Source organism: Sipha flava, unplaced genomic scaffold (genome assembly GCF_003268045.1).
Source record: "Sipha flava isolate LNK unplaced genomic scaffold, YSA_version1 208_pilon_pilon, whole genome shotgun sequence".
Classification (NCBI taxonomy): domain Eukaryota; kingdom Metazoa; phylum Arthropoda; class Insecta; order Hemiptera; family Aphididae; genus Sipha; species Sipha flava.
The window spans coordinates 937892-959043 of NW_020272815.1; the positions used below are offsets into that span (position 1 = coordinate 937892).

General features: G+C 25.6%; 2 protein-coding genes and 1 non-coding gene across 3 annotated transcripts; 1 reads left to right on the plus strand and 2 right to left on the minus strand.

Moving 5' to 3' along the window:
• Positions 1–2285: 2285 nt before the first annotated feature.
• LOC112682667 (ADP-ribosylation factor-like protein 6-interacting protein 1) lies at positions 2286–12639 on the plus strand. Its single transcript, XM_025553347.1, has 5 exons — positions 2286–2683; positions 5888–6021; positions 7083–7320; positions 7666–7750; positions 12318–12639. The coding sequence occupies exons 1-5, from the start codon at positions 2303–2305 to the stop codon at positions 12443–12445; spliced, it is 966 nt and encodes a 321-aa protein (XP_025409132.1). The 5' UTR covers positions 2286–2302; the 3' UTR covers positions 12446–12639.
• A 993-nt stretch (positions 12640–13632) lies between these two features.
• On the minus strand, positions 13633–20821 carry LOC112682704. The gene is made up of 18 exons (XM_025553390.1): positions 20744–20821; positions 20269–20666; positions 20113–20218; positions 19758–19844; positions 19615–19701; positions 18051–18173; positions 17793–17988; positions 17588–17727; positions 17359–17468; positions 17056–17153; positions 16905–16982; positions 16714–16793; positions 16474–16584; positions 16225–16392; positions 15763–15819; positions 14632–14778; positions 14332–14568; positions 13633–13673 (listed from the first exon to the last, which is right to left on the minus strand). The coding sequence occupies exons 3-18, from the start codon at positions 20197–20199 to the stop codon at positions 13653–13655; spliced, it is 1827 nt and encodes a 608-aa protein (XP_025409175.1). The 5' UTR covers positions 20200–20218; positions 20269–20666; positions 20744–20821; the 3' UTR covers positions 13633–13652.
• LOC112682719 lies at positions 13945–14061 on the minus strand. The gene has a single exon (XR_003148545.1). It is a non-coding gene; the product is annotated as a U5 spliceosomal RNA (small nuclear RNA).
• Positions 20822–21152: the final 331 nt, after the last annotated feature.

The following is a 21152-nucleotide window of genomic DNA, read 5'->3' on the forward strand; positions in this document are numbered from 1 at the left end:
AATTGATGACTCTTCTTCAAATGATGAGGTAAGTAAAAATTATTATACAAATTTAATTTTATTGTTGTTAATATTGCTATATTTTTCGATTTTTTTTTTTTTTGTTTTCTTTTTTGTATTAAGTTGAGAGTTCAATTTGTAAAAATGACCAGCAAGAAATAAGAAAAACATTTAGCTCTAATGCTAAAAAAAAATAAAACATGAAAATAAAATATAAAAGGTAAATCTTTAGTCATATGAGTAAAACAAAAGAAAACTAAAAACGAAAAGGTAAAAAAATATGTTTTAATAATATAATATAATATTGTTAATTTTATTATTTGTACGTAGTCGACATTATCGTACAAATCAAAAATAATGGACATGATAGCGAGTGGGCATTTTAAAAACGAAGTTTCCAACAGTATAACCATGAAAGAAGAAAAAACACGTATATGTATACAATTAAAACTTCAACAAAAAGTTAGGGCTATTGGGTTTTGCAACATTACAAATCCCAAGATATTAATAGAGTCGTACTTCATGACAGGTAATAAATAAAATAAAATTTAAAATAATTTTACACTAATTGTAAATATGTAAGTATATATTGGACGACGGTGGAATATTGCGGTGGTGTTATGTCATATTTTATGTAAAACATATTACATAGAAGTAGGTACATAATTTTTAATAATATAGTATGGTAATAATATTTTATGATTGTTTTTATTTCAATTAATAATTATTGTTCTGTGTCTGCGGCAATGGGGGATATAGGGGCGAAGCCTCATAGCTCACATTGACTATTTTATTTATAGGGCTTCAACCCCCCCCCCCCCCAATATTTTAGACCTAGTTGCGCCAATGACTCGGAACCTACAAAAATAATAACTGCATTTAGGTAAGCTAAATAAAGTAATAAAAAATTGTTTTTTTATGAGCCTCATTGGTGGTATCCTTAAATTTGAATATCCCACCCCATATAACTAACCAAATATCTATTTAAATTAATATCTATATCTCAATAAAATACTATATGAATAAAATATTCTTAAATATATATACATTTTATACGTTCCTAAGTAATATAAATAATTTTACAATAATATTTATTTTTCATATAATTTTATTTGTTTATCATAAAAAAATAATTTTCCATTGAGAATGCGTAAACATATATTTTTATCCTTATCTTACATGTAAAATTAACTTTTGAAATCACATGTAACCTAAAAAGTAAAGAAATAAAATAATCAAATAGGTTTAAAAAGTTTTATGAAAACAATAACATGGGTAATACCCATTGGGTATATTAAAATGAGAATTGTTATTATTATACCTATTCATAAAGACAGATAATGTAAATATTTTGAATTTGCATATTTACTATTTTCCCTTGATTGAAATAGCTTATTAATTTATGCTCTGTAAAATATGAATATTTAATAAAAATTTAATTATTTATAACTGTAATTAAAAATTAGATAAAAACTTTTTTTACATCAATAAACAAAGACAAACAAAGATGATTAAAATTAATTCATAATAGTTTTATGGTGTATTTGTGCATTTGAAGTTTTAATTTATTTATTTGAAAAGAAAAATTTTATAAGTAATGGGTTCTTTAATTTTTCACAAACAATTGTACGATTAAAAAAAGTAGTTATAATCAGAATTTGAAGATTGATAATGGACCTTGAAAGATTTCAGGAATAATGAATAGAATAAAATGTTTTACGAAAACAAACAATATTTTACGAAAAAAAAAAAAGTATAAACCCCTGTAACTTTTCATAACCACATTTTTTATACTTAATTAAATAAATTAAAAATAAAATAAATTAAAATGATCAGAGCACAATGTCGTGCGACGAACGTTATAAGAACCAAATCTTAGTAAGGTATGACTGAATTAGATCGACCGTATAAACATTTCTTTTAACATTATGATCATGTCTGTTTACAATGCAAGTTTACTAAACCATGGGGACACAATGATGACAGTCGTAACGTAAATCGTTCGCATCACCTGTACCTGTATTGTGTAGTGTTTTATTATTGGTATTTTCGATATCGCAATTCGCTTTGGTCGTCGTCTACAATCAGCAAGAGCGATCAGCAGAGCCGCACAACGATTTCCGAACGAACGAAATACCCGCATTGCAATTCAATAATCGTAATTGCAGTCGTCCGTCCGATTGTACATGTGTCATAACGATATTGTGTTTCAGCATTAAGATAACGCGAACGAGTTTCGTACGAACCGATGGGCCGAATATATATAAATAACGACGGCCGTCGCCGTCCCCGGCGGCGTCCGATGATCTTATCGGTTTTCGGACGTACGCAGTTCCGCCTGTGCTTTACCCGGTGCAACGATATCTCGTCGGAATCACTGTCGGACGCGTTCGCCGAGCTGTACGCAACAAAGGTGCACGACCAAACGCGACAGTGCCGAAAACCGCGGTTGCCGTTCGTGTTCCCGCCGACGGCCAAGCAAATTGCACATCGTGTTTCGTCCGCAATCGGGGCAACAGTTGAACCGCTCGATCGCGTCACGCTCGTCATCTCCTGTCCCCGCGGACCACTACCACCGAATACGTTGTTGTTCGTCCTGCAAGGTACCCACCGCGTGCACCTTCCCAGTGAAGACGTGAGACCATTAATGGCGGACGCCGAGTGCACCGGTTTTCCGGACAAGGTACGGCCATCGCACCATCGGTTAGACCGATTTTAAAGAGTACGACTTACCCGCCATTCGCTTTCCGAGCTTTTACTATGATCCCTTGGTTAGTTTCTCGGCGTTTCCGAAACGGCGAGGAGGGCGTGGAACCGGGTGCTGTTCTAGACACGATCAACGATTATTCTTATCGCGTGACTCATTTGGTACACATATTTCTGTTCACACATTATTTTCACAATTTGTAAAAATCATCGACGGCTGGTAAGAATCGCCCTATTCGAACCATTATTTCGAATTCATAACGTTACCCAGGCTCGAAAAATTTCATACTCTCATCCGTATGATATGCGTGTTTTTATCAAATTCTACCCGTTTGCCATTAATTAATTATCATCTGTGTCCCCCTACGATCGAGTTTCCAATCCATTTATACACGATTAAGGTATGCATTCGCTATCATATATGTGTACAAACATTCGATAATTTCGATATTTTATCATATTTATAATATAAATGAATATTTTCTGCTGTTGATCCTCTAGAAAAGTTGAAATTACATATTTGTGGATAAGATTGGTCTTCGGGCCACATACCTTCATGCATTTTCTGTTGAAAAGGTCTATGGAATATTTTTAAATATAACATTATGGTTGTAAATAACGTGAGCAATGACGTTATTTACAATCATAAAATGAACGTAATATTATAACCATTGGTTTTAAAGTGATATATTCTGTGAAATAATTACTATTAACTCGTAGACATTAGCAAAATGGTGAAAATAATTTGCTGAACAGAAAGTATCTGTACGTATATATATATATATATATATATAGGTAATGTGTATACATGTGTAATAATAAACGGTTTTAAACCTTGGGTTTACATGCAGTTATATTTTTACACGCGAACGTCTTAGATTTGATTGTTAGATTACTTTCAAAAAAAGTCGTCCGATAACTAATGTACTTATAAGCGTACTAATATAATTAATATAAACGTACCATCGCGCACATCAACTATGGGTTATGATAGTAATAATTATGCTTCAAAGTACAAATTTATCAATCATCGCGTTCATGTACAATATTATATCATGGCATTCCCGATAACCGTGCGCCGTGTTGCAGAATTAATACAACTGTGTTGGATAAATATTCAATATAATTTTATTTGATGATAATGATTCGGATATTGTCATCCGAACCCGTTTGTTTTGAATTTATTATGGTCCGTCCAAACTATTGGGGCTTATCGGATTCTAATGATTTCACTGTGATCATTTAAATGGGTATATTATTTTGTAATCAAATTAAATTTTTTTTTTATTCTAGTAGTAATATCATTAATTAAAATCATCCTATACATTTTGTATATATAGTTTGAATCAATCAAGTTTCAACAGGAAAAAATATATAGTGGTTGTGAGTGGATTTCTTAATAAATTATTTTCTAAGTTTGACATCATACATTTATAATTTATTTATTCGTAAATAATTTATACTTGCAATTTATAATATGAGAAGATTTATCACGCAACTTTCTTTAAGTTAAAAAACAAAAATGTAATTACATTATAAAACCATTTAAACCATTTATTATTGAAGTTTTGCAATGTTCACAAAATTCAGTATATACTTAACTACCGTTCTTACTATTTTATTGGTACGTTTAATCAAATTTTTTTTTTAAAAAAATATGGGTGATAATAAAATTCGTAAATTCGATAAATAAATTCACAACATTCGTTTTAATGGGTTCCAAAAACTTTTTAATTATACAGAATTTCATTACGTATCCAATTGATATCTTTTTTCAGAAATTACTATTGTTGTTGTTATTCGTTTGCCTTCAGAGTTATCGTTAGCACATCTCCACATAGGTACTTAATAACGCAACCAGAAAACAGAATGTAAGTAAGATTGTTAGATTCCCTTGAAATATTACTTGTTACTCGTCAAAGTTATGCGGTAAAGTTTCCTGAGAAGGTTGATGTACATAAATCTTACATCAAACAAACGATTAGTCATAATTATTTAAATGTTGAATCGGAGGAAGGAAAACATGTAAAAATATAAGAACATTTAGTTTACCTAACTCTACACATGTCCAAACTTTAAACAAGCATAACTAGTTATCAGATTTATGTTATTAAATTGATGTTTATTAAAATTTTCAAAAATATTAATATCTTTCAGTAAAACTATAGGTTACTATTCAAAAATCAAATAAGGAAGATTAAAATATTTTAGTTACGAGTAAATATAAAGCAATGTTTATATTACATGATAAATAGTTACACAAAATATAATTAATTAATTAAATATTTTTCCTAGATTTAACTTGGATCAAGTTTAGAAAATCATCCTGTCTAAAGTCAATTCTACATTTTAATAAAGTAAAAAATGTTCAGTGAATTTTAATTTTTCAAATTTTAAGCAATCATATACCATCATATAAACACATTTTTAAAATATGTCAAACGCAATGGCTTATGGAGAAAGGGACTAACTCATTCCCCTTTCATAATTGTTTCCTTTAATGAAAATTATTTCAACAAACTAAAAAGTATATAGACTATAATTTATTATTTATTAATTACATTTTACTTATGAATATATTTATAAAAGTTTTCTCATAAATATTTTTGCATATAGTTCATTGAAATATTTTTCCTTAAAAAAAATATTATAAGCAAAACTTTTCCCCACACAAAAAAACTGTATGCGCTAGTAATAAAACGTAGATAAAATAAAAAGATGTATTAATATATTTTAAGTAACTACTTTTTCCGAAATAAACTTAAAAATAAAAATGATTAGCAAATTTTACATAATTTAAATTTACCATAAAAAAAATTTTGAGATTCAACTATTTTTAAATACGTTTTTAAATTAAATTTCAAGTATTTGCAATTTTGACTTCTGGGTCCTGCATATAAATTTATAAAAAAAGATACTAATATTTATCAATTATAAATAAACATAAGGACATTGAAATCTGATTAGAATTATTTTTTTATTTATTACAAGTATAAAAGTAAAGTAAAAAAAAAAAATTCAAATAAATTATAAAAGTAAATCATAGTTTTCTGATGTACGAGTATGTGAAAGAAATTAGTGGTAATTAGTTAAATAATACGACTTTCCTCATTCATAACTTCACGAATTTATTACATAAGTATATGTTATTTCATAGGATTATTTAATTGTTTTATTACAGGAAAAAATTTCGAAAAGACTTAAAGTTTACTTAAATGAATGGAGAGAAATTATAGTAATGCTAAATGCAATAATGGAATGGAAAAAAAATTGGTTTCCTGCAATTACAGTCACATGTGTAACGAGTTTATTTTTGTAAGTACTTATATATATATATATATATATATATATATATATATATATATATATATATATATATATAACCCGTTTATTATTTGTTTGTTTGTATGGTTAATAAATTTATCATCCTATTTATCATACAAAATTTATGTATTATTAATTAACTAATTTTAAAATTATTTTTATTTAAAAATTCATTATTAATCGTCCGAAACAAAAATAAAGTTGACAACAAATTAATGTTTTCTATTTTGAATCATACTATTAACAGATTAATATAATTGAAATACATGAGTAAATTATTATTACCGGTGACATAAATTATAAATTACTTTTTAACATATGTAATGTTAAAAAGTAATTTATAATGATGATATCACAAAAATTCAGGGGTTTTGAATATTTTGAAATTAATCTTAATTATATCCTTAGAGGTGTATTCGAATCACACATAAATTATGTTATTAGTAGGATATCATCTGTGGTTATTAAGATTCGGTTTTGATGACAATTTAACTTGAAATTGGAATAAAAAAATTATTTCATCTTATTTCTGATAATATCTAATATATATCGAATAATAAATATTATTTTTATGATAATTTAAGTGTAATAATATATAGATACCAGTGTACAGTTTTTTCGTATACTTTATTTGGTCAAGTAATATGAACTAATAACATAATAATAATAATAGAGCTTTTCCTAGAATCATATTTCTAATACACAGGAATTTCGATGTTTTAAATTCGAATTTTTTCTCCCCTATGGCTCACAACTTTTTTTAACTGGATAGCAGTCTCATCAACTATTTCTGCCCTAATTTAATCAATTTTTTAACTAATCCTAAAAACCAGGGCACCCCTAGAATATATCAGACCAGAAACTATAACTCTACTCAACATAATAAAATGAGTTTGTAACACGGATGCCATAAAGTGTATTTAAAAGTGTTGAGTCTACAATGAAATATAACGTATAAATAAGTCACTTATTTGTCTACTAATTGTTTCCGTCAAAACGGAATATATTGCATTATTAATATCTATATATTGGTGCAATATATGTGGTTTCAGTTACGTTTGGCTGGTCAACTGTTCAACTCTAAACATATTTTGGACGATCTGTCTGTGCACGACACTGTTGGATTACATTGTGTGTGGTCCATTTCAAAAGATGTTGCCACCGAACAGCTGGGACCAAGAGAAAGAGGATACATATACGATCATTGTCGAGTCTATAGCGGAATACTGTGTAACGTTGAGGTTATACATGGAGCGGTTTTTCAAGCTCAGACAAACCAACACTAGACTGGTAATAGTTTTTTAGTAAAACCAACAACTCTTAATGATTTAATTTAAATTTACGAAGTGCGAAACTGTTATATATTTATATTCTATATTTTATATTTAAACGTTCCGAAATTGTGTTCAGAAGTCATTATTTTAATATTTAACTATGTAACTCGAATACAATTCAATTTATTAGACACTTAATATTAGTGACTTATATATTATGTAAATGTATTACCTGATACTTTAAGATTTATATATTTTATATATTTATAATTATAAAATCAGATTTCGTTTAAAGAGGATATCTATACTGTGTTATACATATTTGTAACGATGCAATGTTTAATTATAATTATTTTTTCAGTTCCATGCTGTTCTCTCAGTATCATTTTTCAGTCTTTTATATATTGGAATTACATTCAACAATTTAATCATGTCCTACATTACAGGTAAGCCACTTAGCAGCTATTATAAACATATATGTTTGATTTGTTATACTTTATAATGAACAGAGATTATTATGTGCAAAACTCTTTGTGTCAATAACCAAAAATTGCTTCATAAATGACCTCGGGTATCTGGTGACCCTTATTTATATTATATAAAAAAAAAAAAAAACAAAAAATAAACTAGGCCATTACAAAAATAAATATTTCAAATAACTAACAAATAATTATTACCAGGGTTCAGATTTAATAGCACCGAAAATACTAAAATATGCACTATAATGCTACGAGTACATATAATTATAACTAATAATTACTTAAATACATGGGGGAATGATATAACCAAATTAGGATAGGTTAATGATCGAAGACGGAGCGTATCAATAAATATAATAGATGTGGGCGAGTATAGTTAAAATAACAAATACGTATTAAATAATATTACACAATAAGTATGATCATATATTCATAATTAACAAGCAACACGAGGATGAACATATAGCGGTTATTAGATAAAAATCACATTTCGAATTCACAGGGAAACTTCATAATTAAAAGTACATATGTCACTGACCACATCCTGTATTGAATAAGTCACGAAACAGAGAACGATAATGAGTTCACACGAGATCAAGAATAAAAGGGGGTCTCGAGCGTACTCATTTTCAGATGTGTTTTAGTCCTGATATGCACCATTACGACAGTTTGTTTAATAAATTAATTATTTGGACATAGAACATTTTTCATTTGATAATAATAATTTTTAAAGTTGAGAGTTTATTATTTCTCACCTATTACAATATTACATTGATTGAAGTCTATTCTCGTTGCACTGTCAGTACATACAGACCGGCACACAACAATAATATGACCAAAAAAAACCTTAAAATATGTTCAATAAATATACCATAAAACACCAAAAATAACAAAAAAAAAAAAAATTGTAAAACAATATTTAATTAAATGTATTATATAATTTTATGAAGTAATACATTACTGAAAAAACTAAAATTACCATATTCTGTTAACAATTTCAAAAAACTTATATGTAAGTCTTGTTATATGTATATCCGGTTTACTTGAACGATGACATCTTTTGTATGGAACTATTCAAAATCTGTGTAAATAAAAATAAATTTTAAGTAATTATTATTTATTAATTAATAATATTTTTTATTATTTAACCTGCATTACACTGTATAATTAAATGTTTTGCCAAATTTTCAAATTTGAAGTTCCGGCGGTTGTCAGTCAACAATGACTTGTACATCCAACGCTTCGTTCACAAGATTTTCAACATCTGCTACTTTTACTGGTGACATTTTCTTTCCTTTACTTGTGCCCATATATGTTCTCTTAAGTTGTATTGATAATAGTAAGGTGGAAGACGCACGACTTCATGTCCCATTTCGAACGCGATTGATCATCAAGCTCGTATATTTTTTTCTTTGTATTTTTCTAACGTTTGTTTAAACCACTCTTTAAAAATAGTAGAATTCATTTTGGAGTGATAATTATTAAAATTAACGTTTTGGTATCGTAAAACAGCTTTGATCTAAGTATAAATCCAAATTTACTAGATTTTGCGTGGAAAATAATTAATCTACTCCCTTTTCCTGTAAGTACATTTAGCCTTCTGAATTAAATTAACTTTGTCAAATGTACCCTTTGATGTGATTCTGGTTAACCCACGTTTCATTTAAATAGGTAACGGACCGAGTATCATTATTTTGGCGAAGGTTAACTATAGTTCGCAAATATTTAACTCGCATAGCCACAATGTCATTTTGCTCTATTCAGAACCAACGCCCGTCATTACATTTTTTGTACTTGAAGTTCAGATTTTTCAAAATGCGCCACATGGAAGGACGAGAACCTTTGTACTCAGTTCATTTTTGATTCTTGGCTATATATGTTGAGGTAGGGTACTCACGTTTATTGTAAAAACCGTGAACGATTCTGCTTACAATATCTGCATCAAAACATATATATACAACATTTATAACAAATTCAACTCACTGTTGGACCTTGTATTCAGTAGCACTGATATACTGAACATTAGTTGTTCACCTGACCCATTTGTCACTCCAGATCCATATCATTCACCTCTGCATTTATCTCTTAGCAGTACTTCATGCCCAAATCAATTCAATAGCAGTCACTCTTACCACAACTTCACAACAAAGATGGTTGTCCCTATTGTCTTGTTTTTAAAGAGTTATTGAACAGCATCCTGCTTTGAAGTTATATTTTCAGGGAGAGCATTTAATTGACCAAAAAGCAAAAAATTATATACTATGATATGCAACCCTTTCAACAAATTATATTTATATTTTTTGGAGTACTGTCTACCAATAATGAACAACTTAACCTTAGAATTTCAATCTGAGAAGCCTAAAATTTACACGGTTTACATAAAAATAGAATCCGCTTATAAAACCATATTAGAATGTTACATCCAGAATGATTACTTGAAATCTCTAGATGTTTCCAAAATTCAATACAGAAATCCAAATAAGTTTGTTAAGAACAATGAAGTGTACTTGTGAGGAAAATGTATGGCTGCCTTGGTCAGTGAATCTGGACTAATGGATACAGATAAAAATTTGTTCATTACCAAATGTCTCAATTTTTATGAAGAATTGGCTACACAAATTTATAAAAGATTCCCCTTTGCAAGTGACCACGTACAATGTTTAAATTATATGGATTTTATAGATCCTAAAAATATATCAAGTACTATTAGCATTTCTTCAATTGTACCTTTTTTAAAGATCAATTAAAAGAAATTGATTTGAATGATTTAGATCTGGAATGGCGTCAATTAAGAAATTTGTCAAATGTAAATATAAATTTACCAATTGAAGATTTTTAGCTACAAATATCAGAAATTAAGAATGGAAATGAAGAAAAGAGTTTTCCATTATTGTTAAAACTTGTTCTATTCATTTTGTCATTGCCGCATAGTACAGCAGCAGTTGAACGCATTTTCAGTACTATGAACTTGAACAAAACTAAGATAAGAAATGGACTATCTACTGAGTCGCTTATTGGAATTTTGCACTCAAAAAATATGCTTAAAGACGAGGAAAAACATTTTTATGATTTCAAGATAAATCCAGAACTACTTATAAATTTCAACAATACTATGTACAAAAAATAAATTGTTATAATATTTTTATTTGTTATGACAAATTAGCTAGTCATCTAATTATTTAAAATCAATACTATAGTTGTTGCAATGAATTTTTTTTTGTTCAATTTTATAATTTTATAAAGAATCAATAGTGAATGAATGATCTCTGATGAACATTGTTTATTGGCTCACAATAGGCCCATTACACTTTAAAGAACCATTTAATAAATACATTTTTCATATAACTCAGCATTTAAATGTTAAATAATATAAAAATAATAATTATGTTTAATAAATAAATTTAAACATAAATTAATGTACCTATATAAATGTTGAATATTATTCTTATAAGTAAAATGTAACACCATTGATTATATTAAACAGTGTTGAGCGTTGAACCCAGATATATATTTTTTTTTTATCTGTATAAATATAATGATAATATACTTAAAATTCATTCAGATAAAGATAAAAATAACTCATCTAGAATTATCTATTTAATAGATAAAATATGATTATATAAATTGTTGTCGTCACCACAATCGAAAATAGTTTAAAGTAGTAATTAGTAGGAACAAAAATGAAATAGTTGAAAAATAATTTCTACAGCATAAATTGTACTTTGTAGTGGATGACTGAAGATTTTATGTATGATAGAAAAATAGATAACATAACATAGTAGACAGTACTGTAGTACTAATAATTAATGAATGGTAACACAACGAAGTGTCGGAAACGCAAGGTTTACAGATAGTCAGATAATAGTATCTATAAATCTTGCTAGAAACGGACCTGAACAAAAAAAAATCTGGGGAAATTTAAAGTATAATCGAAACTTTTGGACAATATTATAGAAACTTTTGAAATTTTGACCTGGCAACACTGTACTTCCACCAAACGTGACACAGTCGATGGCCACTTTTAGTGAAACCAATTATAATCACGTCCGATCGCGATGGTTCGAGGCTATTTATAACTGTTTTATAGATTGATAAATGATAAACTCGGTTCATGGATTCTTGGTATTATACCTATAATCGTGTTTAGTGTTTACAATAAAATTGGATCCCGACTTATATTTTTTATCTATAGTCCTTGCTTATCATATAGCCGTTTGACATTTATTGATTTTTAGTATATTACGATTTCAGATTTACGGTCGACTTAAAAATGAAACACAAAAAAATACTTTTTACGAATGCATTATGCAAATTACAAAATATAATATATTAAATATAACCTATTGGTTTGTATTATATAAATATAATCATAAAATAACTTAGGTATAATACATTTATTTGTAGATACACTACAAAAGTTAAGCCCATAAAAAAGATTTCAGCGGGGGGGGGGATGGTACGTGCCCCAGGTGCCCACCTCCTGGCTACGACACTGCTGCAGGTTAATTATAATTGTATTTATTTTTATTTTTAGTTTTGGTCATTTTGTTATTTCCGGGATTCAAAATAAGATCAGAATATATCGAGGATAGTATACAACATTACATTAATCTTATGGTATCATACTTGTGGTCTTCTGACAGAAAAATATCGCCATTGTAAAGATTTCATCATCAGCTTTGGTTTTCAAGTACACAACCAATACAGTATTTTTTCAGTTTCACTATAATGAAGTTATTTATTTAATATTATTTGTGCAAATCCAATACAAATTTTCACATTATATTCATCATCTGTATTCAACCCAAGCATGTAAACATAATATGATAATTACCACTTATATATTTACATCATAATACATCTAATGTGTTTTTATATTATATATTTGTGATACAAAATATTGTTTAACAATTAGATACAAATTAAAAAACTTGTTATTGTTAGCTTATATATTTCTATAATTTACTGAACAGTTTTTAAATTATAAAAATCCATAAGTAAGTTGTAGAAAAACAGATTAGGAATAAATTAAACTACTTATTTAAGTATTAAAGATGAATAATTTTTATTTATAATTTAATTAAATTGAAATATCATAGGATTAGCAAAACTCAATAAATACAAACCAAATGTTATTGAATTGTTTATAATTTAAATGCTAGTTTAGATGACATTTTGTCACGTCACGCTTACTTTTAGTTAAGATGTACTTCACAATAAATTGTTCATAGTATTATATGAATCATGATTATCATTAAATTATTCAATTACAATAAAAATAAGAAAATGTTGTATATATTGAAAGAAGTTAAATATTATTTCTAATAAATTGGTAAATAAAGAAAAAAATTATCAATAGGTATAATATAATATTTAATAGATGGTTTATTTTATGCAAATGTTGAATCCACACAAATACAATGAATAAAAAACTAAATTTTAAAATAAATATTACAATTATTACTGCAGGTACAATATCTTGTATATTACATAAATGAGATGATAAAATGTTAAATTAGATTTATAGTATTATTTCAGTAACTTGAATATAAATTTAGGTCCAATTTATTTTAACACTAATAAATCTAGATTAATTAAACTCTGATAATTTTTATAATTTTTGGAGATTCGAAAAAAGTAATTCAAATAGTATTTGATAAAATTAAACAAGCTTTTATAAATTATTTTAAATAAATAAATAGAAAAGATCACAATATGTTTACAATGATATATAAAATTTTGATGAAGAGTTACGATTCTAGAATAATAATAATTTGTACAAAAGTAAATATCATAAAATACTATAAAAGATAAATAAATAATTATAAAATAAATAAATAATAATACTTAAATAAAATAATTAATAATTTCACTTAGATTTCTTCTTGTCCTAAAAAACAAAAGTATATGTATAAATAAAAATCTTATTATTTTTAATTTATTAGATCAAATCATGTTACAAATTAATAAAAATAATATTACACCAATATCAAGTTTATTTAATACTATTTTAACTCTAGATTAATTATGAAAGGTTACGTAAATTACCAATTATGAAACATATCAGGTGTGTAAAACCAATTAATGTTTTCATAACACAATATCAATTAAAAAATTAATTGAATTACCTAACCATCTAAATAAATACTAGTAAATAATGATTATAATGATCAATATTAAAAAAAAATTGAATTCTAGACTCCTTTGAATGCTCCCCTCCACGCAAATGTTTAGTAAAAGGCGAAAGATTTTTACGATTTAAAAGGGAATCGGAATTGATAATATGTTAGATTATTCGTTAATAATGTACAAATTTTATTTGAACCTAGATTACAAATTGTTAACAACAAAATATGAAGAAAAAGAAATACAATTTTGCTATTTAAATTTAAAAATATGTTTTGATATGAAAGAAAAATCAAAATTAACACTCATATATGATTCAAAATATCTATGTGTTATATAAATATACACTTGCATATTTAAATTGATTGTAGAAAAATTTATAACTTCACTGTTTTAATACTAGACTCCTTATTTCAACTTACTCCTTTTGATTTTAATTGGCTGGTAAGATCATCTATGTGTCTTCGTTCTAAAACTACAGTCTCGTTTAAACTAGCTAAATGTTCAGTCATGGCTCTAAGTTGAGCTTCATAATTGGTAGATGTCAAATTAAATTCCTCTTTCAGATCTTCAATATGTTCCAATGCTTCTTGAAGTTTAACATCTAATTGGTTACGGACTAATATGCTATGATCCAATCGTGTTTTTAATGCACTGATCTATACAAAATAAACATATTGGATAGATTACATATAACATATATAATATATAAATGAATGTACCTCCATTGCATAAGCATTGCTTTGACTCAATAAATCTTTATTAGTGGAAATAATATTGTTAATTTTGTTTTCAAAATAACATTTAAGTTCTTTTTCTCTTGTTATTTCTTCATCATTAAATTGCTTGCTAGATTCACATTTTCCTAACTATTAACCAATAACTGATTATAATTAAAATAGAAAAATTTAAATAATATACTTAATTGAAAACATTTTTATTAAAAATATATATTTATATACAAGTATATCTTTTTCTCCCACATCATCCTCCTAACTATTTTGGATCAGCCACCTTTGTCCAAAACATTTATTCATTTTGATTTTCTACATCCCCTACGCATACAACAACAGTCATCATATCATTCTCAATTGTATCCAACCATCTCTTTTTTTGGTCTTCCTCTTTTCCCTTCAACATTAATTTTTGTAACCAATTTTACCGTTTTTGTTTCTTCTCGCCTCATCACAGCCCAAACAATATTAGTCTATTTTCTCTCATCTTATCTGCAATACCTATTGACGCTAAACCAATACTACCTTTCAAATATTTATTCCTTATTCTATTTTCTCTTGTCACTCCAATCATACATCTAAGCATTCTCATTTCCGCAACACTCATATTCTGTTCCAAATCAAAAGTTGTCGACTTCATATATTTATATATATATTTTCTTTAAAAATGCAAACTAATTCTATTTAACAAAATCAATCATATTAAATTGTTTTATGTTACAAAAACTTATTTATAATTTACACAAAGTATAAACAATAATTAAGATACTAAAAGTTATATTTTAATGCGGTTATGTATAAGAATATTTTGGATAAATCACTACAAATCTATTACTTCTTACATACAATTTTGTAATCCGTAAGCTATCCTGACCAAACTTAGAAATATACAAAATGTTAGCTTTAGTTATTTTCTTCTTGGCAATACTATTTATTTATAAAAAATTATATGAATAACCAGTCTGAACTATAGTAGCTTATATAATTATAAACAGTAATAATATTTAATGTAAATTTTTCTTTAACTAAATAAAAAAAAGTATTAGGTAAGCAAAAATAGTGCAATGCATAAATTGCTAATTATTTGTTAGTTTTACACTAGTTGACTGTTTTACTTACTTCATTTTCTATTACAAATGGCCCCGAAGACCCAGAATAGTTTTTCTTCTTTGTTATCTACAATCATTTTATAATAATCTTTAATAAATAAAAAATAATAATAAATTAATAAATAAGTTTGTTTCGATTAATAAAGAACAATAAAATAGTTGGAATTTCTATCAAAATTATTAGTTTCTGAGAGTTAAATATATATTACATATTTTGACTTTTTTTATCATTGTTATTTTATTGAAAATTTTAAATTATTTAAATGCAACAGTTGTAAGTTTCATAAAAATGTATAAAATCACAATATTGTGTCACTATTCATGAATTTTAAAAAATCGTAAAGTGGCTACTTTCATAGAATGTTGGGTGTAAAGTTTTATTTATGATGCCGAAAAATATTCAATTTCCTTGTTGGAAAACCGAAACATAAATAACAATATTTTAATTATAAAGATTTTATTACAAACTTACACTATCATTCTTCAAACACAAAAGTTTATATTTATTTTCCCAATGGATTTTTTCTTGTTCCAAAGATAATGACCGACTTATCTCATTATTTAATTTTTTATTACACACATCTATTATATTTTTGTAGCAATTTTGTGCAATTGAATCACAATTAAATTCTTCTTTGGCCTAAAATATACATTAAATAAATAACAAAAAAAAAAAAAAAAACACACAATTGTATAAATTCCATTTAATACAAATTATTATTTTTTTTGATTGTTCTATGTGTAACAAAAAATCTTTCATATGCCAGTGCATATCTACTTGACCATTTTTATAAAAGTATTCAAATTCCAATATATTTATTGCACGTAACAACTATACAATTAACAAAATTAATATTAATAATATACAATTAAGTTGATTGTGAAATCTTAAAATATTCACACTATTTTTTATATTATAAAATATTAATTGCAAAAAAATTACATTAGAAACTATACTAACTGTATGCGTTGTATCATGAACATCATTTAATTTCTTATTGACACAACTTAAATCCCAATATTCTCCAGAACTTACTAATTCTGAAATTAAAAAAAAAAAAAAAAATTAAATAATAATAATTATTCAATTGTATAAGAATTATGAAGTTAACAATCAACTGAAAAAAAATGTATATTTTAATTTTATAATACCTTCAATAGGAAATTTTAGTGCCATAAACGATATTATACTTTGACGTAAAGATGAACAATCAAATTGGTTGGTAAGATCTATAAAGAAAAAAGAACAAGTAATGTTTATTAAAAATTATGCTACAAATAAAAATAGATAAATTACTATTACCTGATTTCATCAAATCATTAATACATTTAATAGAATCAATATATTTACTTGATATAAATAATAAAATGTTTTCCATAAGAATGTATTGAGGAGAAAATCTAAAAAAAAAAAAATTAAATAATTATTTAGTTATGGAATAATATAAATTAAGCTAATAAATTTGATATGAATTTAAAAAATGATATATTATAAACAACATCAAATGTAATCAAAATATATAAATTTTATACCATAACAATTTATAAATGTACAGATAACAAGTTAAGCAATTTTTTATCAATATTGTTTTAAGCAAAATAAAACCTTATTGTTTTTAATTCATCACAGTATACTAAAATATTTTCCAATAGTAAAGAGTTGCTATTTGATTGATTTTTCAATTTTTTTAAACTGTTTTGTAAAGTGACGATGGCCTAAAATCCAAATACAAAAAAAATAATTACTTTAATAAATTTATTCCTATGATAATAGAGTAGATCAATATCACATAATTTGTATAAACTAATCTAAAAATAAATATGTTAAAACGTACTTCAGGGTTAATTTCTTTAAGCAAGTATTCTAGAACATCATGAAGAATTACAATAAATGATAAAAAAAAATGGAGAAACAATGTAATAAAAACTTTTTGAAATCTATCTTCTTCAATTTTAAAATTATTTTCCAAACAATCTAGAAAAAGAACCAATGATAAATTCATGAAAATATATTAAACTTATTATAATAAAAATACTTACAACGATTAAGATAAATAAGACGAGAATCATCAGTGTTTATTTTAGTTCTTGATTCTAGTTTATTATATAAAATGTTATGCAAACAATTAGTAATAGAATATTTTAATGTGGTTAGTTCATTTTTTAGTACTCCGCATGAATTAATTGAACAGCTTTTCTGTACACTTTTACAGTTTTCAATTTCAGACATAATAAGCTAAATGTAAAAATAAATACAGTCTTTAGTACTGCTAAAAAATAATAAAAGAAAATACAAACATTATAATCAATTTGATTTGATTTGGTAGAGTCTAATACACGGTGGACAAAATTATTTATAGAACTAATATCTTGTTTTAAGAGTTGGACATCTTCAGACTTCAATTCTTCTGTTGTTTTTACCTTCAAATTAATTAAACAGATTAAATCACAAAAATAATGTTACATTTTAATGTTATACATAAAACTTTTTTTCTACTTTTGTTAAAAATAAAAATAAAATAAAACAATAATATTGTTCCAAAATAGATTAAAATTAAAATTATTCAATCAAAATTACTATACATAATTTAAAAGATACCCATGGAATTAATAGTGGTTATAGTTATAATATGATATTCATTAATAATTATTTAAAAATATAAATGTAAATTTAATATTACATAATTCATAAGTTAATAAAAGTAAATATAATAATATAATATTCTAAAAAGATTATTATAAATAATAATAAAAATAAGGAAAAAGGAATAAACCAAAAGAAAAAAGAAATATTTTGCTTACATATTTAGTGTTCACACTCACATAAAAAAAAATTGCAACTAGCGTTTTGAATAAGGCAAGCAATTATAAATAATAAATATTAAAAAAAAAAACTTAAAACAATGAAAGAAATACTATTTTGGGTTTCATATTTACTATCAGTACTAAATAGTAGTTAGTTTATTAAACCTTAAATTTAAAAATTAAAAAATTTTAAAATCACATAAAATTTTAAATTTCAAAAAGCTATATAAAAATTATGAACATAAATTTTAATTACCCTGAAAAATTTAAAATAGTGGGCTATAAACTTTTTTATTGCAAGTATCAATGTGAAAAACAAAGAGAAAACCAATTTTTAACCAGTAATAAAATTTAAAATGCAATACTGTTGAGTATGTTTATATCTGTTTTGATATTTTATGGTGATTAGTCAATTCAGAATGTACTATACTAGTATTTAATACATTTTTTTTAATAAATCAAAGGAAACATTTAAAAATATAAACTTTTCTAAGGTCTCACAGGATTAATTAAAAATATCCTTTTCACGACTAGAAATTAGCCACTATTGGCCAATTATTAAAACTTATAAATATTAACATTAAATAGTAATAAATTTATGATTTAGAAAATAGTTAATGACTCCAAATTTTTGGGAGAAAGGCAAAAGAGAAGAAAATTTATTATTAACAATTTCTTTGGAAATAAAAAATAAATACAAAAATTTATAAATGTCTAATCACTAAAATAAAATTGTGAATAATTATTTCAGAAATTAAAATCTAATAAAATAATTTTATTTCATACATTTTGCAATAAAAATAAAAATAAAATTCAAACTGTCCTCATTTAAATATTATGTAAAAAATTATAATAATAAATATACAAACATTTTTTTAATTTTTCTACGAGTTGAAAAAATAAATAAAAATCTAATTCTGCTATAGTAACTTTCAAAAAAAAAAAAATAATAATAATAATAATATAAATATTTAATTAGTAATATATAATAAGTAAGATTACTAATTGTAATAATCAAAATAATAACTTCAAATTTATTTAAAAAAATCATACAAACTTTAGAATTTAATTGATTTGTTTTATTAAAATCTTCTTTCACTTCTAAACTATTTGTATACATAGTGTCATATTTGCAGTTTTCAAACTAAAATTTAAGTATTTTATTATGTTCAAATAACTAGTATAGTATATACAAATTACTTGGTCCAAAGATTCATAACTTCTTTGATCTAAATTTGATGTTTTTGCAGTGTAAGCTTTTTTCAATACATTCAACTGCATTCTGGCCTATAAATACATAATACATTGTCTTAATTTTAAAAAATAACCATAACTATGTTTCATTAATTCATGTTATTAACATATTATATCTATAGATAATTCTGCTATGATTTATCATTTGATACATTTCAAAAAATGATGAGTAAATGTTCAAATAAAATGCCAACAGTCTTTAGACAAATAAAATAATTTAATTCCCAGCAACCATAAGGATAAACCAGGTCGGATGTTTTAAAATTCAATAGGTTGTACAACTATGAATATAATAACTTACTTTTGCAAACTCCATGGCAAGCTTGTCATACTTCTGTTGCAAGTCTGGCTGCGACCTATCGGTTTTGATAGAATCCGTGTCCGACATGACACTTCGAATACCAAATCTACAACGAAACTAATCTATTATATGTTAACAGGCGTATAGATCACTCACTATTGTGCGCTTTAAAATTATGAAGCAAATCAATTGTTTCCAACGCAAAGTATACCACGGTGCTTGCAAGCGATGATATAATAGCAATCCTATGCAAAAATGGAACTCAAATAAAATTATCAAATGACGAGCATCGTTGGCGAAACACCCACATAGAAACTACCTTCGGTTTACAAAAGCCACATTTGTCGCGGAAAACAAAGCCAATCTTGTGGATCAATCACCGGCACTGTATAGTATTATTAATCTGCATTAGTATACATCATTAAATCCAGACGATTTAATTGTGTACGATAGCAAATAATGATAATAACAATGATAACAAAACAGCAGTCGCTTGTCAAAGTGGAACGCCCTCATATGTCAAACAAATATCTACCTATATGATAAAAAAAATCCTAAAAAAGTATACAAACAAAATGGATAAATTTAAGATGTGCATTAAAATTGTTAAATATCAATTGTATACACCTACACCATAGATATCCGGTAACATAAAATTGATTTCGTATCAACTGAGCCTACTACACTATGCTTACCTACGCATTATAATTAATTATTAGATTTTTATAAAAACACGTAAAAAAACAAAATAAAAATATGAATAAACTGTTTAAATATCAATATGTATACAATCAACAAATTGATAAATTATACATTAAATATTTTTTTAATAATTCAAAAAAAAAAGACAACATTTAAGTCGTAAGTACCGTATATACCAGGTATCGGTAATCAACTAATTCAAATATTTGTTTTAATAATAACATAAAATATAATAATCATAGAGACATACAATTTTTCTGAATACCATCGCACCAATGGGGGGAGTAGGGGTTTAATCCCCTTTCATATCTAAAATATGAGTAATGATTTATTTTATT

Excerpts from the sequence above, each read along its gene's own strand:
- LOC112682667 (XM_025553347.1), top strand. The coding sequence starts at position 2,303 with ATGATCTTATCGGTTTTCGGACGTACGCAGTTCCGCCTGTGCTTTACC. Across the intron at positions 2,684-5,887 it reads GCACCGGTTTTCCGGACAAG|GAAAAAATTTCGAAAAGACT; the intron begins GTACGGCCATCG and ends GTTTTATTACAG. Across the intron at positions 6,022-7,082 it reads TGTGTAACGAGTTTATTTTT|TTACGTTTGGCTGGTCAACT; the intron begins GTAAGTACTTAT and ends ATGTGGTTTCAG.
- LOC112682704 (XM_025553390.1), bottom strand. The coding sequence starts at position 20,199 with ATGTCGGACACGGATTCTATCAAAACCGATAGGTCGCAGCCAGACTTG. Across the intron at positions 16,393-16,473 it reads ACATAGAACAATCAAAAAAA|GCCAAAGAAGAATTTAATTG; the intron begins ATAATAATTTGT and ends TGTATATTTTAG. Across the intron at positions 14,779-15,762 it reads CATTTGTAATAGAAAATGAA|TTAGGAAAATGTGAATCTAG; the intron begins GTAAGTAAAACA and ends ATTGGTTAATAG.